We start from the raw sequence: 23,712 nt of genomic DNA, 5'->3' as shown, positions 1-23,712 counted from the left end.
CTAACTTAATCAAAGATGGAACTAAGTTGGCAACACATTTTGACACTGGTTCAGGTTGGACCAGATCTGAAAGTACAATAATAAACCAATGTTAGTTGCTAGTACAAGAAAAGAAAAGAACATACATATTAAATGACACGAAAGGCGTCTTTTGGCTTAGGCGTTCCTTGCTTTTTCTCTCTTTCGGCTCACTTTGTACCTATTATAACTCTTTGTTGCATTTGTCTTTGCTGTGCACGGAAGAAAGGAATGCCCATAAGCCATATCAGACCTAACTAAATTCTTAAATTTATTTCCATTCTACTGGCCAGCATACCTTGACTAAATGCTAAAAAGATTCACAGTAGAATATTGTTTCAAAGATTGGCAAATAGAAATAAATCTGAAATTGTCTGACTTGTTAATTATATGTTGCTATCAACAGGGGAGCTATGCTGTAAATTGTAGTATTCCTCAGACAACAGCCCTGGATGTGAGTTATGAGAATCACAATCTCTGAAACAATTTAACCTTGTTCACATCGGAGGAAAAGGGCAAAAGCATAACGAAATAAGATCAGTTTCAGCCCTTGGCACAGGTACTGTGCAGTAGTCAATCTCACTAAGCAAAGTATCTCTTTATCATCTCAGATATGGCTTCAATTGACCTTAATTACACGTTTCAACGTTCTGTCACTGAGTGGTAAAAACTCAAAGAATTTCAACAACGAGCATTCACAAATAGTTAGAAAGTGCCAGATATTTATTGCAGAGACAAAAAGGAACATCAAACTTTCACTTTCTCAATTCTTCGATTTTATGCTTTCCCTCCTTTCTTACTTGCAATCAGCAGGGTTCCACTGAATTCAAAGTAAGCTTCTCCAACAAAGCATTCCTTTCTTCAAAAAGACGATGTTAGCAGAGAACCTTAACTATTCCTTCTTTTTTATCTTCTCCTTCCTACTTAGAACTTCTTTGCTTCAGAATCGAGTTTGAGATTTCTTGTGAGGAGCTACTACGTTAGCTTCTTGCGGCAGCAAGCAACCCAGAAAAAGTAGTATGAAGCTGGTTGTTGAAGTTGTGGATGCTCATAATCTTATGCCCAAAGATGGTGAGGGGTCTGCTAGTTCATTTGTGGAAGTTGATTTCCAAAACCAACAAAGCAAAACTAAAACCATTCCTAAAAACCTCAACCCCGTTTGGAATCAGAAACTTTTCTTCGATTTTGATGAAACCAATGACTCCAATCACCAATCACTAGAGGTCTCTGTTTACAATGAAAGGAGACTTGTTCCAGGTCGAAATTTCCTTGGTAGGGTGACAATTCCTTGCTCAAGCATTGTCAGAAAAGGCGAGGAAGTCTATCAACAATTTCAACTAGAAAAAAAGTGGTTTCTCTCATCTGTCAAAGGTGAGATTGGCCTGAAAGTCTATATCTCATCAGAATCTGAAACAAAGTCCCCTCCTCCCTCCCCACTACAAACCCCGCTGTTCAATCAACCACTACCATCATCACCACCAACTTCAGCCCCTGTTTCAGATAACACCAACTGCAAAACTTTAGTAGCTCACCAAAAAGCAGTTGTTGCTGTTGGCACTGCCAAAGCTAGTTCTTCCATTGCTCCGATTCAGAAATCCAGTTCTCCTATTGCAGCAACCAGTTCGAGAGGTAGTGATCCTTCCAAAGCTCTGAAGGAAGAGATCAAAAAACCCAGTGAAGGGACAGTAGAGACAACTCCGTACGTACATAAACACCAAGTACTGCAACAAACAAGCCTACCAGTGGAGAAAAGGGCACACAGCGTGCAGTTCACCATGCAATCTGTGAATGCACAAGCCCAGCCTGGTTACCAAGAGGACTATAATCTGAAGGACACCAGTCCCCAGCTTGGTGAGCGATGGCCTAATGGTGGAGCTTATGGAGGAAGAGGATGGATTAGTGGCGAGAGATTCACGAGCACTTACGATCTTGTTGAGCAGATGTTCTATCTGTATGTGAGGGTCGTAAAAGCTAAAGATCTTCCTCCCAGCTCCGTAACTGGAAGCTGCGATCCGTATGTGGAAGTAAAGCTGGGGAACTACAAAGGAAGAACAAAGCATTTTGAGAGGAAAATGAACCCTGAATGGAACCAAGTGTTTGCCTTCTCAAAGGACCGTGTTCAATCCTCAGTACTAGAAGTTTTTGTGAAGGATAAAGAAATGGTGGGCAGAGATGATTATCTTGGAAGAGTAGTTTTCGATTTGAATGAGATTCCAACGAGGGTTCCACCCGACAGCCCATTGGCTCCTCAATGGTACAGACTAGAGGACAGGCGTAGAGAAGGAAAGGTAAGGGGAGACGTGATGCTTGCAGTTTGGATGGGAACTCAAGCTGATGAAGCATTGCCAGATGCATGGCACTCAGATGCTGCCTCAGTCTATGGAGAGGGTATTTCTAACATCCGATCAAAGGTTTATGTGTCACCAAAACTGTGGTACCTAAGGGTGAATGTGATTGAAGCGCAGGATGTGCTGCCCAATGACAGAAGCCGCCTCCCAGAAGTTTTTGTAAAAGCACAGATCGGAAACCAAGTGCTGCGAACCAAGATATGCCCAACTCGCACAGCCAACCCACTCTGGAATGAAGATTTAGTTTTTGTAACGGCTGAGCCTTTTGAGGAACAGCTTTTCATCACTGTTGAGGATCGAGTACACCCTTCAAAGGAGGATGTGTTAGGGAAGATAAACCTACCACTCAGCGCATTTGAGAAGCGGCTAGACCACCGCCCAGTGCAATCTCGCTGGTTCAATCTCGAGAAATACGGTTTTGGTGCCCTGGAAGCTGATAGGAGGAAAGAACTCAAGTTTTCCAGTAGGATTCACCTGAGAGTTTGTCTTGAAGGTGGATACCATGTGCTGGATGAGTCAACAATGTACATTAGTGATCAACGACCAACGGCAAGGCAGCTTTGGAAAGAACCAGTTGGGATATTAGAAGTGGGCATTTTGGGTGCACAAGGGCTCCTCCCAATGAAAATGAAGGATGGCCTAGGGAGTACAGATGCCTATTGCGCCGCTAAGTATGGCCAGAAGTGGGTTCGTACCAGAACCATTCTTGACACTTTCAATCCCAAGTGGAACGAGCAGTATACGTGGGAAGTTTATGATCCTTGCACAGTGATAACATTGGGAGTTTTTGACAACAGCCACTTGGGCGGTGGTGAGAAACCAACAGGGAGCAATGCAGCACGAGATTCACGAATTGGAAAGGTACGAATTCGGCTGTCAACTCTAGAAGCCCATCGGATTTATACACATTCTTATCCACTGCTCGTCTTACACCCACATGGAGTGAAGAAAATGGGCGAGCTCCAACTAGCAATTCGATTTACAACTCTGTCACTTGCTAACATGATCTACATTTATGGGCACCCCTTGCTGCCTAAAATGCATTATCTACATCCATTCACAGTCAATCAAGTAGACAATTTGAGATACCAAGCCATGAATATTGTTGCAATGCGGCTTGGCCGAGCTGAACCACCTTTAAGAAAAGAGGTGGTGGAATATATGTTAGATGTAGATTCTCACATGTGGAGCATGAGAAGAAGCAAAGCTAATTTCCTCCGGATCATGTCACTCCTCTCTGGTATGATTTCTGTGGGTCGATGGTTTGGCGATGTTTGCGATTGGAAGAACCCCATCACATCTGTCCTAGTTCATATTCTATTTCTAATTCTGATTTGGTATCCGGAGTTGATTCTCCCGACTCTATTTTTGTACATGTTCCTCATAGGAATATGGAACTACAGGTTCCGCCCAAGGTACCCGCCCCATATGGACACAAAACTTTCATGGGCAGAGGCAGTACATCCAGATGAGCTAGATGAAGAATTTGATACCTTTCCAACTTCCAAATCACATGATATAGTTAGAATGAGATATGATCGGCTTAGAAGTGTTGCAGGGAGGATTCAAACTGTTGTGGGTGACATAGCAACACAAGGGGAGAGATTTCAGTCTCTGCTGGGGTGGAGAGACCCCCGAGCTACCAGTCTTTTCATTGTTTTCTGTCTTTGTGCAGCTGTTGTGCTGTATGCGACCCCATTTAGAGTGGTAGCTCTGCTTGCTGGTCTGTATTACTTGCGGCACCCCAGGTTCCGGAGCAAGCTGCCATCTGTACCCAGCAATTTCTTCAAGAGGTTGCCCGCTCGAACAGATAGCTTACTGTGATATCCATACTAGTTGTCTCAACGTGTGCTACAGCCTACAGGATAACATCGATCCAAGATTAACTGCTTTCTTGTGTGAAGTTAAACAAATGTTGGTCCTAAAATAATGACTAATATTTTTATTTTTCCATAAATTGTTCCCCTACATTGCAGTTGCAGTTATAACTTATTCACTCTTGACTTTTATCTCCATCTTGTTTCACCTGTTCTTCAACATGGGGTACTAGATCTGGTACCGCTGCTGGATGGGATGGGCATGATCAGGGCCGGCCCTTGGGTGAAGCCACCCATGCAAGGCCTCCAATTTGAGGCCCCAATTTTAAGAAAGATTTATAATTTTATAATAATTATAATATAATTAATTATATTAAAAATATAAAAAATAAAAAATAATTAATAAAATTATTTATTTTTTATTTTTTAATTATATGTTTAATAAATTTTAATTTTTTATTACTTTTTTATTTTTAAAATGTTATTAATTCTCAACTATATTTTTTTATTTTTAATAAACTAACAGTCATATGTATTTAATCATCTCCAACAGTTATTTTTTTCTTACTTATTTTTTTTATTTTCAATCAATACATTTAATGATTTCTAACAGCTATTTTTTATATATATAAAAAAAATTATTTTTTTTCAATGTATAATATTTACTTTTAAAATCTTATTTTCTCATTTGCTCTTTTTTCTTTTAATTTTAATTTTTCTTCAAAGAATACACAATAAGTATATTTTTTTATTATCTTCATAAAACTGTGAGCCTCATTTGAAAGAATATTGCCTTAATGTTGAATGTTCTTTAAAATATAACAACTATTTTGATATTGATTGTTTAGATTTATTTTCAAAGTTAAAAATTTTAAAAGAAATTATACAGGAATACAACAGTCTAATTGACATACTTAATCATATAAGAAAACTCGATTCTTTTTCAAATGTATATATTACTTTTAGAATAATATTAATAATTTCAATAAGTGTTACTTCAGGAAAAAAAAGTTTTTCAAAATTAAAATTAATAAAATCTTGTTTAAGATCAACAATATCTCAAGAAAGATTAAATGGATTGACTATATTATCAATTGAAAAAGAAATATTAGAACAACTTGATTATAAAAGTTTAATTAAAAATTTTACATCTCAAAAAGTTAGAAGAATAAAATTTTAATAAAAAAATCTCATTTGAATATTTTGCTTTAGACCTTTGAACTTGTTGGGCCGCCTTGGGCATGATTACCTATTTACTCATATTCTAAGCATATTGATTTTTTTTTTATTTTATACTCCATACGTCTGTCTCCTACTTAAATCCATACTATTTTAATTAATTTGATTTTTCTTTTATATTTTAATTATGTTATCAAATTAAGTTTTAAGATATACATACATGTATATATATTATTTGAGTTACAAGCGTTACACAATTAAATATACTATAGTATTTTTATTTTCTGCCCCATTATGCGGAAGGTAAGAGTTACAGGCGGGTGAGTCACAGCCAAAGCCCCTCAGCGGATAATGCGATAAAACCCCTTCCCTCTCCTCAACCGGAGGGTAATAGTGTTCCCCAAAGCAGAGAAAATGGCTTCAATATCATCTCTAATATCACCACCAGGTCTCCCCAATCCCGCGAAACTCTCCCTCACACTCCAATCCAAACTCTTTCTCCAAATCCTCCAACCAACGACAAATCCATTTGCCAATTTGCCTCAAAACCTCCTCTTGAATTCACGTCCAAAGAAAGTTAGGTTGTTTGCGGTCGCAGAAGAGCAAACCTCAGTGGTTTCCTCCCCGTCTTCTGAGGCTGCCAGGAGGCTTTACATTGGCAATATTCCCAGAACTGTTAACAATGACGAGCTCACAAAGATTGTTGAAGAACATGGCGCTGTTGAAAAAGCGGAGGTGCTTCCTTTTCTATTGCTCCTCCTGCCTTGTGCATGTTACTTTGTTTTGCCATTGTGTTAAAACTGTTCTTTTCCCCTCCTTTCTTCCCCAGTTTGCGGCCGGAAAATGGATGTTGCGTGTTTATTCCCAAATTATGTTAGAATTCAATGACCTGCACGGAACTTTTCAATATTTTTCACTTTGACTTTTGAAGTTAGCTCCATCTACTGAGCGCAGACAGGATGTGTCATGATTCTTGTGGATTTTTCTAATTGGAATGTGAGAGGCACTAAATTAGTTGTATTTGGCAGAATATAAGGATAAAATAGCACCATAAGTTTATAACCTTTAGCTTTAGCATTGAATATATGTAGCTTAATAGCCAATGTTGGGACTGTGTGCAGCCTGCTGAAACTTGACTAGCCACATGAGTTATAGTATCACTTGATGAGAAAAAGGAGGACAGAAAAAGGGTTCGAGTCTTGCTGAAAATGGTTGTGTGCTTATGTTTTTGTTGTAGGTGATGTATGACAAGTACTCTGGAAGGAGTCGCCGATTTGCTTTTGTTACAATGAAAACCGTGGAGGATGCAAATGCAGCAATTGAGAAACTAAATGGCACTGTAAGCCTTAATCATTCTTTATTGTTCCAAAATAATGAGAAGACATATGTTGTTCTCTGTTTTTCTCATGGTGATCATTTATTGCAGGAAATTGGGCAGCGTGAGATCAAGGTAAACATCACTGAGAAACCTCTGCCACAAGTGGATTTGTCTCTCCTTCAGGATGAGGATTCCCAATTTGTTGATAGTCCCCACAAAGTTTATGTGGGAAATCTTGCAAAGACAATAACCACAGATACACTCAAGAAGTTCTTTTCTGAGAAAGGGAAGGTACTTAGCGCTAAGGTTTCACGGGTTCCAGGGACATCAAAATCCGGGGGATTTGGGTTTGTAACATTCTCTTCAGAAGAGGAAGTTGAAGCTGCCATCTCTGCTTTTAACAATTCTGTAAGTTGTTCACCGCTTTTGCCTTGATTTTTGTTGGACATTAGATTTGTAAAATACCCCCTGTTGTGCACCAACGCTGATATGCAATGGTTCCATAAAAACATACATGTTTGTGCAATCTTGTTTTTGCTTCTTATTGTTATTATAACACTGTTTATGCTTATGCCAATAACTTGAGAATTTATGATTCCCGGATTTATTAAGAAAACTCTTGATTTGTTGGTGATAACCATTGGCCTGGCAGTTGCCATCTCCTTTTTGCTTATTGTGTCTTGATCAAACATGCAATTTTCATTTGATAATCTCAATCTATCAAACATATTCCTCTGCTGATATCATTTTTGGAAATCTGTTGTGCATGCATGTGTGTTCATCTAGTTCGGCATACTATGGATCTTTAAGTCTAGTCAGTTGATGCCTCTTGTCTCATGCCTGTTATGTAGTCTTTGGATCATCCTTCATAACATGCGATGAGTTATGGCACAAATGGTGTAATCATTGGATGTTATGTTCTTGTACGCACAATGCATCTCAATAAGTCTGTGATGAGCTTCTTTAGTTCTTTGATTTCACTGGTAAGATTCACATGGACGGGCAACTGCAATATATAGTTGTTTCTTACTGATATAAAATGGTTTCTTTTTGCAGTTGTTGGAAGGGCAACAAGTTCGTGTAAACAAGGCATAGAATGATTGGCACTGGCAGCTCCATGGGGGCTAGAGGGGGTGGTTTATCTAATCCTGTATCCATTTCATTGCAAATTGGAGTGGTTGTTTCTCCTGATTGTAAAATCAACTTTGTTAGTGCTATTGCTATAGAAAATTCTGGCTTATTTCTGTCATGAAGTTCTGTAATTATATGTGGCAGAAGCTAGTGGTGGGAATAGAGGATGAACACATTTCGTTTGGGAAGTTGATGAATGTGTGATTTTTTCCAAAGCGCGAAGTTGGTTTGTTACTATGTCCTCAACGCTTCCCTTCTGTTCTTCTAAATAATACAATGCGAATCCTCTTAGAGGAAAAATTTAGACCCAAGAATTCGTGTTTCATGTTTGAAGTGTTGTGTAAATATAAAGTTTTAATATTTATATGGAGAAATATAAATACAATATGATTAATTAATCTTAAATACTTTTATGCGTAACTTTATTAAACATATAATAATATAATATGATATGTTTACTAATTTTTTTTGAGTCAAAATTTATTAAATTTTAGTCAAATGAGAGGAACATATTTGCAATATATCATTCATCAGAAAATTTTTAATATCAGGTGGTGAAACATCATAGAACACATAATCATCAATTATATCAAAATTCTTGTTAGTCATTTAGTCGGTTAACACATTTCCTTCTTTAAAATTATGTTGTGTTTTAACTTCCTCGTTGGCCTTGAAGGAGTTGTTGAATGGCTTGAATAATATCGAAGTTAGTCCGTGGCTGAAAGTGAGATGAATTGACAGCCTGCAAGACTAATTTACTATCCACTTGTAGCTCAACTTTCCGATAACCAAGTTCCCAAGCTAAACATAGTCCCTTATAGGCACCTCACGCAACTCTGCTCGGTAGGTTGTGCATATTCCAAGTGCAAGAGCAACTGAATAAGTTTAAAAGCTTAAAACGAAATATTTAAAAAAAGTATTTCATGATTCTTAAGTTTAGTACTAAGGTTTTTTTAATCTCTAGTGCCAACATTAGCTAGTTTACTTGTACTATAAACCAAATTAAATAATTTACAACAAAAACAAAATACTCTATCAAAGTCTTCTGAATAAACTAACCATCTTCTTTCATGCATCTTCTCATTTGCCAACTCCTGAATATAGTATGTAGTTGAAAAATGTTTTGAAAATCCATCTTTAGGAAAATCTAAGTCGTGTGCCTTTTTCTACTAATAAATCTCTTAAATTTGTATCAATATTTGTCCATTGACTTGGATCATAAATATTTTTAAGAATGCAATCATTTAAATTAATAGACTGATCCTCTTTATCATGATTTCTATGATCATTTTGAATCTTTTCATTAACTTCTTGTTCTAGTATTTTATTATCATCTAACTCTCTAAGATTATTAACTTGTTCATTTAAGGGATATTCATTAATAATTTCTAATTCATTATTTTTATTACTTGTAAAAAATTTATCAAATGCGTTGTTTTTATATTTTATTAAACTTTCAATTCTACTTTTTGCTTTTAAGTTTTGAATAACCAAATTCATATTTTCGATTTGACATATGCAAATGTTTATTATGAAGTACAAAAATATTTAGCTATTATAATTATCTTATATTTTTTAAATGACTAATATAAAATCAACAATCAAGATTTTTAATTCAAATAAATCAACTATTATAAAAGATAAAGACAATATATCAATATAATATAAACTTTAAATTAAAGTAAAAAAGTTTGTAAACATTAGAATAATAATACTTAATTATTAAATGCTTATTGCAAATTGCTAATGAGGCTTATGGCATTATGAATATAATAACATAATAAATTTTTTTATGTATTTTTTGGAGGAAAATTGAAGTTAAAAGAAGAAATAGCAAATGAGAAAAGAAAAATTTTTAAGTAGATATTATATATTAAAAAAATAATTTTATATAGAGAAAAAAAATAGCGGTTGGAAATCATTAAATACATTGATGAGACACAGGAAAAATAAGTGAGAATAAAATAATTGTTGAAAATGATTAAATATATATAACCCTTAATTGATTGGAAATAGGATAATATAGTTGAGAATTAATAGTATTCTAAAAATTAGAAAGTGATAGAAAATTGAAATTTATTATATACATAATTAGAGAAATGAGAAAATAAGTAATTTTAGAATTATTTTTTCTTATATATTTTTTCAATTTTTATATATTTTTAATATAATTAATTATATTATAATTATTATTAAATTATAAAACCTCTCAAATTTGGGACTGTCCCAAATTGGAGGCCTAAAGTCCTTGCTTTGATGGCTTCACCCAAAGATCGATCCTTTCCAAGTCTTATAGAAAAACCTCCGAGCTAGCTCCCACTTGAATCAGAAATCACTTCGTTATTACTGCCATATTGACAGATCTTCTAAATGCTTCATTTGAATTCAAAACCACCCAGCTTAGGGTAAGAGGTATCCAGCCAACAAGAACTTCCTCTCTTCTACTAAGTGCATGTTTAGCTTACATTTTTTTCAATTTATCTACCTCTTAAAAGTAAAGCCAAGCAAAACATAATATGTTGAGAAGTTCTTAAAAAAAAAAATTAGTTTTTTTTTAAGAATACAATTTAAAAAAAAAAAAGCTTAAAAAAAACTCAAGGGAAGAGCTTTTTCTTCTCTTTTTTTAAAAACACATTAATTTTAAAAAAATACTATTCTCTCAATTAATCTCCCTCTCCTCTTATTCTCTCTGCAAATTACCATTATTCAACGTAAATCACGATTTCCCTATTCTTTACCTCTTTCTACAAAAACTAATAAAAAAAACAAAAAACCTAACAATAGAATATAAAAATCTATAATTTTTTTTATCTTACAAAGATTAAGAGAAAAAAAAATCTAAAATTCAAAACTGCATTCAGATATTATTTAAAGATTTTCTCTCTTTTTCACCTAAAAAGATTTTAATATTAAATACATTGTTTCCCCTTTTCTCTTATTTTTTGGGAATTAAAGTATATAGTCTGATTGCTTGTTAGATCAACAAAAATATAATGCTATTACTACTATACAAGTTTGAAAGTTATTCATTTTTTTGATTGATTTCTTCGATTTTAACATATGAAATTATATATAAACTTGAAGCATAATATTATAGTTTATTCGGTGATTGAAGATTATATGAATACCCTTTATGGTAATTTTAATCGAAATTAGAGCTTACATAATTTATTTTGTTAAATAATTTACTAAACAATTTTAGCTTAATTTTAAAAACTATTATTTTTCATAAGAGCTTAATAATAATTTTTAAGTCAAACAAAAGCTATGCCGAATAGGAATTTAATATGATATTACATGGTTAATATATTTAACATAGTTAAATTTTTAAACACAATTAGTATAATTAAATTAAATATATATTTTATTTATAATTTTATTTTAACATAATATAAATTTATTATTTAAATTTAAAATTAGTAATTATAAAATGAGTATAACCAAACAATAATATTCATCATGTGAAAAATTCATTGATATTAACATAAGCATGATAAAATCTAACATTAACATCAAAATAAAAAAATTATAATGAAATCCAAATAATATAATGTATCATCTTAATAGAACATCGAGAGTGAAGGATCAAAGACTATCTCATCATTGTCACATATCATTCTCATACCACAAAATTTATTTATTAAATTATATGAAATTTATCTAAATTGTGATAAAATTTTATACGAATTGATACACTAACATAATTGATTAAACAAATAAACAAATTATACGAATCAATACAAAAACATAATTAATTAAATAAATTAAATGCATTAAACAAATTTGATACATTGAATTTATAAAATGTGACTATTGTGAATTTAAATTTGTATTATATTCGTTCGGTGTCGTGTGTAAAATTGCCTCAACAAAATCTAAGTTTCTTTGTCTCATCTCGGTCCCCATGTATGTCATGTAGTATAAGGTAAGAACCATAAATAAGTGGGTACAATGGCAACGAACCATTTATTTAACCGCCACGTATGCGGTTAGTGATGTGAAGTGGAGTTCGTTGTCCAATGGCAACAGCCGTAAATCTCTGTTCAAGTGAAGGAGTTTTTCGTAATAATACAAAAGAAATTTCAGTGGTATGTCAAGTTGGCGCCTAAACTTGTTTCCCGCGCCCTCGCCGCTCCCCAACCCAAAAATCAAAAGAAGTGTTGGCGTATATATATAAATAGGATCTTGAATCATTTCTTCCGTTTTGCTGTACTAGTTAATTTAATTTAGCCCTAACCCTCTGCTCTGCTGCAACGCAACGAGTGAAATAAAGTTTCTTCTCTCTCAGAAATCTGAATGAATAGCAATTTTTGAAAGGGAAAAGGAACATGTTTTATTCGCAGACATTTTTGGCTCGTAAGGGCCCTCTTGGAACAGTGTGGTGCGCCGCTCATCTCCAGCACCGCCTCAAGAAGTCTCATTACACCGCCGCCGATATCCCTTCCACCGTTGGTCTGTCTTCCTCTCTTTTCCTTCTTACTGTAAATTCGCCACTTATTTCCACTGCTTGCTATTACGTTTCGCCCACTCTTTTGCTTGATGCTTTTTTCGTCCCCTCCCCTCCTGTTTCAGATGCTATCCAATTGGTTTCCTTAATTCCTTGATTTTTTTTAATCTATAATGTGTCGGGTGTACATTTTGCTTAAAAATTTTGAATAGTTCAATCATTAATGAAATTCTTATAAACTTTGCTTGGAATTGGATCAAAAAATACAATAAACCATTTGGCATTTGTTTTCTTAGTCTTTATGCGTGTGAATTGAAGCTGCATGTAGTATACTCTAGCTGTTTTTTTCGTTTCCTCATCCTCATTCTATTCGTGTCAATCTGCAGATCTCATAATGTTCCCAGAAGTTCCCATTGCACTAAGAATGTCAGGCCACCTTCTTTTGGGCGTTGTTCGTATATACTCTAAGAAAGTTGATTATCTTTTCCATGACTGCAATATCGTCCTGATTGGGTTAAGAAAGGTCTTTGCTTCCGTTCAAGTTGATTTGCCTGAGGATGCAAGACAGGCACCCTTTCAAGCTATCACTCTGCCGCAGACCTTTAATCTGGATGCCATGGAATTGGATGGTGATATGTGTACCGAAGGGTAAGTGCTTTTAGAAAAATTCATTCTTTCTGTTTTACAGTTTTTGGGGCCTCTGGCTGATAAGTAATATGATATGTGAACTTTCATTCGCAGATCTTCAGATAATCATCTGAGCAATCAAGAAGATATAACACTTACAGGTACTATATGGAATGGGACTGCTATTTGCCACTTTTCTGAAAAAGTAACTATATTCTCGTGTCCATATTTCTATCCTAATGGCGATGATGTAACTTGTGCTTTATATTTTCAATAGATCAAATTCCTATTGGCGGGGATCCGTATGTTGCTATAACTTTTGATGAGGTAAGACATTTCTCCCTGGCAAATTGAAGTTTGCCATTGATTTATTTTTTGTTTCAAACTACTAGAATTGCATTTTCACCCACAGAAACATATATTGTGCAGGATATCGTGAGGGATGCATCACTTCCGGAAGTGTTCCAAAAGTCTGGGTCCATACAAATAAATGAGTATGTCCCTAATTTCATCTTTAAAGATTATATTTTCAAACTTTTTGAAGAGCAATACATTTTTCTTTGTTCACATTTATGATTTTTTTCCCTTTTACGATTATAGCAAACTTCATGGTCCTCCAGAGGATGGTCATGTGCGTTCTCAAGACCCTGGTCAACACAATCAGATAGAAGTGCCTAGTGCAAGTGCTGCTTTTCAGGATCCAGGTCCAAGTAATAAGTCACAAGTACTTGAGTCTATGAGCAATGACAGTTCTCAAGATTTTCCAGAAATTGAAACGATCCGTGATGCTCCCCGTGACTTTTACACTGAAAACCTCCCCCCAGTGTTTTCAGATCACAGAAATGATACACCTGAAATGACCGGTACTTTGGAGGAAGTCCTGAACGAGAAGGAAGCCCATACTCCAAGTTTGAACATGTTAGCTTCTGGTGTGCCATCTATGCCTTTTCAGCAGCACTCAGATCCACCAACTTCTGCTGTTTCGAAAGGGCCTCCTGAGGTTTCATTTGGTGGGTGCTTATCGTGAAAATTAGATTGGTGCCTAAAGAATTGTCCTTTTCAGTTTTTAAGTGATATCGTTACATGATCCTAGTTTTTAATCTGTCTCAGGGTGTGCATCACCTCAGCTTGTCATTCAACAATCTCCACCAGTGCAGCAGCCAAGACAGAGAAGAATACCAAGGAGGAGGTTCTTTGATGAGAAACTGGTGTTACCGAATAGGTATAGCTGATTTCATGATTGATATGGTGTTTTACTTCTTCTCTCTATCTCTCCCTCTCTCTCTCTCTCTCCCTTCCTTTTTCATCTGGTATTGATTGTTGATATATATGTATGAAAAGGTTGATGAAGAGGGCACTTGAAGATTGTAGCGATCTAGTACGAAAGAGAAGGAAACTTCCTTCTTCTGCTTTGGGTGTATGGAAGTTGAATTGCAGTCAAAGAATGGGACAGGTTTTTGACGAGCCTTCATTTACTGGTACATCCTGCTTGCTTATTTTGTCTTGATGCTTGGTTCTAATGTCGAAAGATAAGTTTATGGGAACATGGAACTTGTATACCTGCAGGGTCGTGTGCTGATATATGCATTATGTTCAACGGGCAGTATATCTCTACAAAATCCCATTTGGTGGTACCAAAGAAAGTTGTCCCAGAACCTACACTACTACAGTCTACTGCTCCTACAACTGATGTTATCTCGGAGCTGAGGATTGGGCAATATGATGCCTCTATCCCAGATCCAAGAGTTGGATTTTCTCCGGTTTCAGCTCCTGAAATTGAATGTCTTCGACGTAATGAAAGTAATGCCACTGACAATCTTTTTCCTGAATTTGGGTCTATCCCAGCTGGATCCATGCCTTCTCCGTTTAGAAGAGATGACTCTCCTTTCTCAACTAACAGTTTACAGTCAGAGTTGGCACCTAAGGCAGGAGCAACTAGCACACCAGATATTGCAACATTTAGTGGAACTCATGGATCTGGGATTGATACGCCGATGACATTATTGGAGGAGCAATCACATCTGGAAAACACTGGGTTTTCAGCTATTCCTGAATTTGGGTCTTCTGAAGCAGTATGTTTTTCTATGTTGCATTTTTGTCAGATTATTGTTGTGGTGATGGTCTATTGCTTGAATGTTTTAACGATGTCTCCTATTCTTCAATAGTTATTTGTTAAGGGTCTGTCCTATTCTAATGGTCCATTCTGGTGTGCCTCGAGGGTGTGTTGCCCTGAAATAAGACTCAGGAAAATTTCTAGAGTTTAACATAAGAGGCAGTGCTTCAAACATCGGCGCGTGTGCATGATGTACTTAATATCTAATGACAATCACCATGAGTTTGGATAAAAAAAAAAATTGACTCCGTACGCAGAAAAAGCACTTTATAATAACATTTATAATAGAGGTTACGGAATACTGTGGTGATATAATTAGCAGTAGAAAATTGTTCTTTCCTATATCTACTTCCCTTGCTCATGCTTATGACACAAGGAATTGTATTGTAGGATCTTTATTTTTTGGAAGAAGATGGCAATACACCAACAGGTAAGTTGAATAAGCTTTTAGTTTCTAAGTGCACGTTGTCTTTTTTTTATCTTGTTCAATATAAGAATGTTACAAAATTCCATGATTTACAGATTTTCTTGTTACATTCTGCTGCAGAATCCCAAGGAAGCCAAGGGGTGGGTTCCTTATCTGTGAGAACAAGGTACTGCCTTTTTTTTAATTAAATGAAGAATATTCACCTTTTGCTTTACCACTGACCAGATTCATTTTTTGGTTATATTGCTGCTGTGCAGGGCAGTGGCTAAATACTTGAAAAAACAGTCCCCTATAACCCCAATTTCAGAAGATCTTCATAGAGATCTCAGTTTGAACAAAATTTTAGAAGGAAAAACAAGAAAAATATGTGCTCGAATGTTCTTTGAGACATTGGTAAGTAAAAGCATTTCAAAATAGATGTAAGCTGAATCTCCTTTTGTTCCTGTTCCTGTTCCTGTTCGTGTTTACATACAATGCCTATGTTGCACTCATGGCCAAAACACAGGTTTTGAAGAGTTATGGACTAGTTGATGTACGACAAGATGACGCTAATGGTGATATAACTCTGAAGTTGACTCCTACACTATCAAAGTGTGGAATATGAGGTTATGTTGGTCATATGCAATGTGCTTGGTAATATTTGTTAGTGTACTTCCATTTCGCTACTTGACCAACTTAGGCTAAGTATAGGTTGTTTCGCTGATAGGAATAGGGGTAATTGACCTGCGGAGGAGAAAGGAAGAGGTAGAGTAGAGAGCTATAAACAGTTTTACAGTTTTTTTGTACAAAAGTGAAAATCCAGGGATGTTGTGCATAGTCAAAATTGTGATAGGTTGCTTTAAAGTTTTTTGTAAAAATCTCATTCCGACTGCTTGGAGTGGTTTTGGAATCTAATCTAATTTACCCTAACAAGGTGGTTCTAAATTATATACGTAAGTAGCAAACCTTTTTTTATCCCTCTGATTAGTACCATTTTAATTTAGTTCTTGTTGACTATTCTGAAAATCACTTCAATAAAATATGAATTCGAATTGTATGATAGGAAAGATACTAATAGTAAAACAAAATATTTCATCAGGTAGACAGGAAAGTGATAAAATAAGAAGGTGATGGGATGATAAAATAATATTTATTCAGAAGCTAACCCAAACATCAAAGGTCGCTTTCGATTCATTAGGCGGAGAGAAGCGCATCGATTTTGTGTTCAAGGTGGGCTTCATGGTCCTCCAGACGAGCTTTGACGGCATCATTCTGCCAATCCCAGCGAACCAAAGTTGGGACTCCGGTGAGCTTGAATCTCGAGTCTAGTCGCCAAGGGTGTTGCGGATTCCTCCACGTTGGTCTGTCACCCACATAAGCTCTCAGCACTGCCACATCATCTGCTGATGCTTCCAGCTTCTTGTATATCACAGGCTCAGCTCTCACACAGTCTAAACACACAGAAAATGGGCCAAAGTTTTATTTATTTGCATGTAGATTAAGCAAAAGTAGTAAATGAAGGAAAAAGTACCAGGACACCAACTGAGAGAGGTACTAGGGTCTTTATCGGCCAAGAAGAGGATGAGATTGGCTTTGTTGTTGGGCGCATCTGATCTGAATTTCTCAAAGACGCTGTCAAAGCCTGAAACGGTCGCATCCACCGACTTCATCGGCATCCTTTCTACTACTAGGAAATAGGAACCAAAAGTCTCTGTGATTTGTGAGGATAAGTTGCAGTTGCAGCGCTACTTTCAAAAGGTTCTAGTCTACTAACATTTCATCATCCAGTGGCAGACACCTTCAAAACTTGTGCTTTCTTTTTGGCCCAACTTATTCATGGGCCGCAGAAGCTATACAAGGCCCAAACACTATAAAAAGGCCCTTGATTTCCAGCAAAATTGGGCTCTCGCCATACGTCATTAGCTGTGCCCTCTGGCTGGTTGTCATTTACCCCATTCCTAAAACCACAATAAACTACAGCGCTAGAAGCTTCAAGCTATCTATCAATCCAATCAATTTTAGGGTTTTGCGAGGGTTTATTATTCACGTCCCCAAAGCCCTAACTTGATTTGATTTCTCTTCAGTTATTACTGCCAGAGAGAGGGAGATATATACATACAAATATAGATAAGAACCCTAAAAGAAAGAAGAGAATTTAAGAGAAAGGTCGCAAATGGTTGGCTCAAATGGCGTTAGGCTTATGCAATGCTTGGTCCGGCGCTCCTACTCCCAGTCCGACCTTTTCCAGCCCTATTCTGTACCTCCTCCTTCTCTAATTTTATCTTTCTTTTTCTCATATAATTACGGAATTGGCTCTTGGTTTTGGTCTCATAATATTGTTTTCAATTGTAGATATGTAAGACTCTGATTGCTGGGGGTTTTAGGAGTTTCACTAACGGACTTTGCAATCCAGTTAACATTATTCGAAATCACGCTCCCCAATTTGGTAATTTACCATCTCCCCCCTTTCTGCTTTCTCTGCTTTGTTTTGCACTTTCTCATCTTTGTTTGGGCACGGCCATTGTCGGTTGTCGGCTTTACCATTCCAGTGCTTTTGCAACATTTCTTCCTAACTAATCAGAGAATCCTTTCTTGTTTTGTTTGTTCTTGAGTGTTAAATTACATGCTTTTTAATGCAGTTAACCTATGTTTTTTAATGCAGTTAACACTAAAAACTGCTTGCTTTTGGGACTTTTAAATGTCAACTTGCATGCAACACGGTCAATTCATGGCACTGGTATTATACCTGCTTTCTCTTCTCTCTTATTTTGATTCTTAATTTGATTCGCTCTCTCTTCTCTCTCATTTTGATTCTTGACTTGATTTTTATCTTTTGGTTTGGTTCAGCTGCTATGTCTGCTAGGGATTATTACGATATACTTGGTGTAAGCAAGAATGCTACTGCATCTGAAATAAAGAAAGCTTATTTTGGTGTAAGTTTTCTGTAGTTTGTTTGTACTTCCATCAATTTCTAATTCAAATTTTCTTACTATTCTGTATTCAAATTTTTTTACTATTTTGTAGCTCGCAAAAAAACTCCATCCAGACGTAAATAAAGATGATCCTGAAGCTGAGAAAAAATTTCAAGAAGTTTCCAAGGCCTATGAAGTAAGTTTATCTCATTACAAATTATTGCCTATTTGCGTGGTTAATATCCCTAACGGAATAACATTTTTTTTGTTCTTTTGTAGGTTTTAAAAGATGAGAACAAGCGTGCAGAGTATGATCAGGTTTTGTAAAATTTACGACCAATTCTTCTTTTCCTGTGCATATTCTTGCTTCTACACTGTTTTCTGAACATTTATGCTATTTTTTTCTCGTAATAGTTTGTGTTGCTGACCTTAGTATCTACAAAATTTTATAGGTTGGCCATGATGCATTTGAGCAGCAACAAAACAATAGCGGCGGCTTTAACGAAGATTTTAATCCATTCAATTTCAGCAACTTTCAAGATGTAATTTGTTTCTTTTTGTTAATTACTGAACCTAAAGCTTCATATGGTTAGATATGCTCATTTATGGTGCTAAATTCTAGTTTTCAAGAATTTGAATTCTAGAAATTGGAAATATGATGATATCTGATGCCCATCTTGTATTTTGTTTTGTTTAGTTTTAGTTCCAGGTGCTATTTTGGTAGTGTACTATTAGTATTTCATAATGAAAAGATTTCTCATGAACTGTAGTGTCATTGGATGATCAGATACTGTCAAGATCAGTAGACAAGTGGGTATATATGTGATGTTTTCTCATGCTATTATTGATATTTGAGGCATCAATGCCCTGTACTTGGTTGATTCTTGCTGCTTGGTTTACTGGTATTTGTATGAGCTCACCACTTTTGTTGTTAGCGAGCAATTGAGCATTGTGATTTGTTGTTTCTTGCATGTGAATATGGTTGTTGGAGGAATGAATGTGATTATCTGTAGGTTTTTTTGATACTTTTTTTGTTTTATTTTTTGGGTTTTCAATGCTCTAATATGATATTTTAATATGCATATTGGTCAGATATTCAACTTTCAAGATATATTCAAAAATAAAATTGGCGGTGAAGATGTCAAGGTTTCCATCATTTTCTAATTTTGTGTTAATGATTATGCTTTTTCCTCTATTTTTATCTTTCTGACTGGTCATGTGTGGATTTATCATTACTTAGATTGCAGTTGAACTATCATTTATGGAAGCTGTTCAGGGATGCACCAAAACAGTGACATTTCAAGCTCCAATGCTTTGTCAAGCTTGTGGTATGCTTTATCTTTCCTCTCAAATAATACTTTTTTGAAAAGATAAAAATAATATGTTGGAATTAGATACTTTTGAAAGATTATAGATAAAATATCTAAATTTTTTAGATAACCAAATGCATAATTCTACTTTTGTATAGATTAAATATGTAAGAATTAGTGTTACATTTTAATTATTTGTGCACTTTTTATGACATTGTATAAACCAACTTTCCAAGAAGCAAAAAGCAAGTAGGAAAAGCATCAACCAAATAGAGCCTTAGTTAATAAGTTTTTTTTTTTTTTTATTTGGACAAGTTATTTTCTCCATTTTTCAGGTGGAGAAGGTGTCCCTCCTGGTGTGAAACCTGAAAGATGCCGGCATTGTGGAGGCTCAGGCATGGTTAGTTTAATGGATAATTATGGAGGGGACTTAATTTCTTTCCTTGTTAACTTATAGTTTTGCTGCTGTCTCAGATATCTATCAGCAAGGGCTTTATGAGTATTCGTTCTACTTGTCCTCATTGTAGTGGAACTGGCCAGTTTGTATCAGTAAGTTATACATCCACATTATCTCATATTTGATGAATCTCGTCTAGTTTGGTCATGTTTAGTTTGTTGTTGTTGCTTTATGTTGTTTTTATTGGGGTTCTTTTAGCATGATGGTTTTTTTCTTGATTAAACAGTGGTAATTAATTTTCTCAATGTGGATTTTGTGATGACTTCTCTTTCTTTTCTATGGATAAATGCTGTGTGCAACTAATGTTGTTTATTAATTCATGCATTAATCATGACGAATTTATGTTGTATGATTTTAGCTTCTTCCAGTTTGAATTTTCTTTCACAACTGTCATTTAAGATCCTTTATTTTTTGCTGCCAACAGAGGCTTTGCAGGTCATGCAATGGAGCTAGGTTAGTGAGAGGACCAAAAACAGTCAAATTGGACATAATGCCAGGTGTGTAGCAAAGTTAAAGGTCTATTTGGTGGTTGCTTTGCTAATGGTTTAACCTGTTATGTCCTGCATTGTATCATGGGTCTGTAGTCTCTTGTTCTACTTACTATGTGTGTGCGTGTGTGTTTAAAAACTGAAACTAAAACTAAGGCATTGAAACTTTTATATATTGAGTAGTGAAACAAACTATAAGCTTATCCATGTTGCCTTTGATAATTTTTTTAAATTGTTTTCTTATCTCCTATGAGTTTTATCATTTCTCATTTTTGACTGTAGAGTTGGGAACTAGAGAAAGTGATGTTACTGATATCTTTCTTCATGATTTATTCATCTTCTCAATGCTTGTTGACTATAACAGTGCATTAACAATCACATTTTCATTTTCAACATCAGAACTACAAACAACAAATTGGTGTTAGGGTGATCCCTTTTCAGTGATCGATTCCAAATTTGTATCCAGTATCAAAGGCATGGTCTTCTAGTATTGTTTTTATCAAATGGTTGACTCAAAGTTGTGTTGCATCTTCAGGAGTGGATAACAATGAGACATTGAAGGTTTATGGAAGTGGTGGAGCCGATCCCGATAGAACTCATCCTGGGGATCTTTATGTTACCATCAAGGTAACTTGTTCAGGGCTTGTTTGATATCTTGACAGTTTGCATACCTTTCAAGGAAATGAAATAATTGTAAATTTATAGCCTTTTACTTGTGAAAATTTATTCATAATCACAATATATACTTGTTTGAAAACTGAATAGAAGATGTTAAGTTTTTGGATGAGTGTTTTTCTCAACTTATGTAAACAATGTTGAATGGTGGGTGAAGTTGGCAAAGATGGTAGGCCGGTGGCCAGGATAATACTTACAAAAAAATAGTGTTCTGCTAAAGGAAGCAGTGGCAGGGACAAGAATTTTAGAATTATGCTTTGATGTTGACTGAGAAGATCAGTGACAATGAGTGTGGCAAAGCAATAGTAAGCCCTGGTGAAGTAGTGAATATGTGGTGGTGTTGGTGGTAATAGGGGTTAGAACTCAAATATTTAATGGTGGAAAATTCTCTGTGCTTCAGGCAGGTTGTTTAAGTATAAATAGTTGGTTGTGATAGCAAATTATGAATTCAAATTAATCTACAATTGATGGCCCTCATTGCTGTTGTATATCGTTTGTACTTAGGAACATAATCTAATAGATGAATACTGTTATTTTTTATGTACCTTAGTTTGCTGAATTCTTTCAAAATTGCGTATGGTCCCACCCTTGACACTTGTGCGGAATTGACCTTGCTCTTTCTTTTTTGACTATTCTTGGTCTTTACCCTTGCACTTATTAAAGGCCTAGTGTCTATACGCACTTATTAAAGGCCTAGTGTCTATACTTCATCATTGCTTAAAGGTAAATTTTTCATTATCTCAATTAATTATGTTATTCTTTGCAGGTCCGCCAAGACCCGGTTTTTCGTAGAGAAGGTGCCCACATTCACGTAGATGCAGTTTTGAGTGTTTATCAGGTAAATATGAAATTTTATATTTTCAAACAAACTATTTAGACTGGTCCTTTTATCTGGTTTACCAGAGTTACTTTGATTGCTTTTTACAGGCAATCTTGGGAGGAACCATCCAGGTCCCAACTCTTACTGGTGATGTTGTGCTCAAGGTTTGTTGGAAATTTTGTATGATTGATGTAAAACATAAGAAACTGACCTTTGATTATTTCTTGTAGTTGAAGTGAATGCTTATTTTGTCACTAAAATTGTGAATTTATGTGGTTTCCTATTTGCAGGTCCGCCCTGGCACTCAACCTGGCCAGAAGGTAGTTTTGAAGAATAAAGGTGAGAAAGACTAGAGAGATACTTGTTTTGTTGGTCTCTGTGGTGTGTATATGGTGAAAATTCCTTTTTGTTGTCCCTTTCTGTTTATATGTTAAGTACTTGGTTAGCATTGGTAATGAGATTTTGGCCTCAGAGATGTGGGAATAAGATAGATGTCAACAGAAAAAAAAGAGTCTAATTTAACTTGAATTCTAGACAACTCTGTCATATTTTTAGAATATGGAATTTATTGGTCATCTTTATAATCATGTTTGTATAATCATGTTATTTGAATTCCTCTTCCTCAGTACATTTTTCTCCTTGTTTGTATTATCTGGCACATTGAGGTGACAGAAAATTTGGATGTTTTTGACAGGGATTAAAACAAGGAACTCTTACTCATTTGGTGATCAATATGTGCATTTCAATGTCAGCATCCCAAAGTAAGTGTTGTAGATGCCTAAATATATTGTTGTGAATGGTTGTAATATATATATATATATATTTATTTATGAGGCAGCCCAATGTGCTCTTGAGCATATTCTCACATATGAAGCAATGTACAGGAATCTGACCCCAAGACAGCGTGAATTGATAGAAGAATTTGCTAGAGAAGAGCAAGGTGAAGATGAGAAGCGTGGTGCTGCTGCTGCTGGGGCATCTGGCTGAAGAATGACTTGACTTGCATTTTTTATAGAATTTATTGAGTAATAAGTCATATGCTGCCTGCCTGCTTTGTATGAGAAAATTTTGGAATGCATTAACATTTTGTAAGGTTATGTAATTTTTTCACACACAGATGAGATTGATCCATCATCTTTTTGAGGCCAATAGTGATATTGTGTATATAATTTTTATTTAGGTATAACATATGTATGTTATGGCTGAATTTTTTAATACGTTTATTCTATATTTTGCTTTGTGTGTATGAATGGTATGGTGAGCCAACAAAAGAAGAAGCCTAGGTTAGGAGTATGGTCTGCTTTTCATGTAAACTAGCTCTAACCTTAATACTAGACCCCATGGCTCTTCCATTACACCCTTTCAACATTTTGATGAATTACTAAAATATATAAAAAAAAAACTTAAAAGAAAAACTTTTTTTTTAAAAAAATGTAAAACTCTTCAAAAAATACTGAAATTCTTCTTTTCTCGTTTTCTGCAAGTCACCTTTCAAATTGAGACGTCTCTTTCTTCGATATATTTTTATAAAATTTTATTCAACAGTGGAATAAAAAAATTTAAAATTTTTTATTTTTATAGAAGTTTTAAAAAAATCTAAAATTTGTATTTTTCACTAATTAAACATACCGTTTTTTCTTTTTTCT

At 35.2% G+C, this 23,712-nt stretch overlaps 5 protein-coding genes across 5 annotated transcripts; 4 read left to right on the top strand and 1 right to left on the bottom strand.

The window, feature by feature from the left end:
* The first annotated feature begins 893 nt into the window (after nt 1-893).
* On the top strand, nt 894-4,379 carry LOC18614670 (FT-interacting protein 1). Its single transcript, XM_018114361.2, has one exon. It carries the CDS (start codon nt 1,038-1,040, stop codon nt 4,188-4,190), a length of 3,153 nt encoding a protein of 1,050 aa, XP_017969850.2. The 5' UTR covers nt 894-1,037; the 3' UTR covers nt 4,191-4,379.
* Nucleotides 4,380-5,653: 1,274 nt separating this feature from the next.
* On the top strand, nt 5,654-8,125 carry PSRP2 (RNA-binding (RRM/RBD/RNP motifs) family protein). The gene is made up of 4 exons (XM_007052531.3): nt 5,654-6,097; nt 6,600-6,701; nt 6,789-7,088; nt 7,737-8,125. The coding sequence occupies exons 1-4, from the start codon at nt 5,777-5,779 to the stop codon at nt 7,773-7,775; spliced, it is 762 nt and encodes a 253-aa protein (XP_007052593.3). The 5' UTR covers nt 5,654-5,776; the 3' UTR covers nt 7,776-8,125.
* A 3,948-nt stretch (nt 8,126-12,073) lies between these two features.
* SYN3 (Rad21/Rec8-like family protein) lies at nt 12,074-16,352 on the top strand. Its single transcript, XM_007052529.3, has 13 exons — nt 12,074-12,263; nt 12,645-12,906; nt 13,000-13,046; nt 13,163-13,212; nt 13,315-13,379; nt 13,486-13,895; nt 13,996-14,107; nt 14,227-14,363; nt 14,452-14,957; nt 15,389-15,428; nt 15,546-15,591; nt 15,683-15,818; nt 15,931-16,352. The coding sequence occupies exons 1-13, from the start codon at nt 12,140-12,142 to the stop codon at nt 16,027-16,029; spliced, it is 2,034 nt and encodes a 677-aa protein (XP_007052591.3). The 5' UTR covers nt 12,074-12,139; the 3' UTR covers nt 16,030-16,352.
* An 82-nt stretch (nt 16,353-16,434) lies between these two features.
* Nucleotides 16,435-17,179, bottom strand: LOC18614667 (Thioredoxin superfamily protein). The gene is made up of 2 exons (XM_007052526.3): nt 16,936-17,179; nt 16,435-16,855 (listed from the first exon to the last, which is right to left on the bottom strand). Exons 1-2 carry the CDS (start codon nt 17,078-17,080, stop codon nt 16,599-16,601), a joined length of 402 nt encoding a protein of 133 aa, XP_007052588.3. The 5' UTR covers nt 17,081-17,179; the 3' UTR covers nt 16,435-16,598.
* Nucleotides 17,180-17,309: 130 nt separating this feature from the next.
* On the top strand, nt 17,310-23,283 carry GFA2 (gametophytic factor 2). The gene is made up of 18 exons (XM_018113799.2): nt 17,310-17,661; nt 17,757-17,850; nt 18,067-18,141; nt 18,252-18,337; nt 18,429-18,512; nt 18,596-18,634; nt 18,769-18,858; nt 19,409-19,462; nt 19,557-19,644; nt 19,962-20,026; nt 20,101-20,175; nt 20,508-20,580; nt 21,107-21,198; nt 22,013-22,084; nt 22,174-22,230; nt 22,357-22,405; nt 22,761-22,827; nt 22,951-23,283. Exons 1-18 carry the CDS (start codon nt 17,578-17,580, stop codon nt 23,051-23,053), a joined length of 1,347 nt encoding a protein of 448 aa, XP_017969288.2. The 5' UTR covers nt 17,310-17,577; the 3' UTR covers nt 23,054-23,283.
* The last annotated feature ends 429 nt before the right edge of the window (nt 23,284-23,712 follow it).

Source organism: Theobroma cacao, chromosome 1 (genome assembly GCF_053813885.1).
Source record: "Theobroma cacao isolate CCN51 chromosome 1, ASM5381388v1, whole genome shotgun sequence".
Classification (NCBI taxonomy): Eukaryota; Viridiplantae; Streptophyta; class Magnoliopsida; order Malvales; family Malvaceae; genus Theobroma; species Theobroma cacao.
This window is presented reverse-complemented; position numbering and strand designations above follow the sequence as displayed.

Excerpts from the sequence above, each read along its gene's own strand:
- GFA2 (XM_018113799.2), top strand. The coding sequence starts at position 17,578 with ATGGTTGGCTCAAATGGCGTTAGGCTTATGCAATGCTTGGTCCGGCGC. Across the intron at positions 20,027-20,100 it reads ATTGTGGAGGCTCAGGCATG|ATATCTATCAGCAAGGGCTT; the intron begins GTTAGTTTAATG and ends CTGCTGTCTCAG. Across the intron at positions 22,231-22,356 it reads CTGGTGATGTTGTGCTCAAG|GTCCGCCCTGGCACTCAACC; the intron begins GTTTGTTGGAAA and ends TCCTATTTGCAG.
- PSRP2 (XM_007052531.3), top strand. The coding sequence starts at position 5,777 with ATGGCTTCAATATCATCTCTAATATCACCACCAGGTCTCCCCAATCCC. Across the intron at positions 6,098-6,599 it reads GCGCTGTTGAAAAAGCGGAG|GTGATGTATGACAAGTACTC; the intron begins GTGCTTCCTTTT and ends TTTTTGTTGTAG. Across the intron at positions 7,089-7,736 it reads TCTCTGCTTTTAACAATTCT|TTGTTGGAAGGGCAACAAGT; the intron begins GTAAGTTGTTCA and ends TTCTTTTTGCAG.
- LOC18614670 (XM_018114361.2), top strand. The coding sequence starts at position 1,038 with ATGAAGCTGGTTGTTGAAGTTGTGGATGCTCATAATCTTATGCCCAAA.
- SYN3 (XM_007052529.3), top strand. The coding sequence starts at position 12,140 with ATGTTTTATTCGCAGACATTTTTGGCTCGTAAGGGCCCTCTTGGAACA. Across the intron at positions 13,380-13,485 it reads GGGTCCATACAAATAAATGA|CAAACTTCATGGTCCTCCAG; the intron begins GTATGTCCCTAA and ends TTACGATTATAG. Across the intron at positions 14,108-14,226 it reads AAACTGGTGTTACCGAATAG|GTTGATGAAGAGGGCACTTG; the intron begins GTATAGCTGATT and ends ATGTATGAAAAG.
- LOC18614667 (XM_007052526.3), bottom strand. The coding sequence starts at position 17,080 with ATGCCGATGAAGTCGGTGGATGCGACCGTTTCAGGCTTTGACAGCGTC. Across the intron at positions 16,856-16,935 it reads CTCTCTCAGTTGGTGTCCTG|ACTGTGTGAGAGCTGAGCCT; the intron begins GTACTTTTTCCT and ends CTGTGTGTTTAG.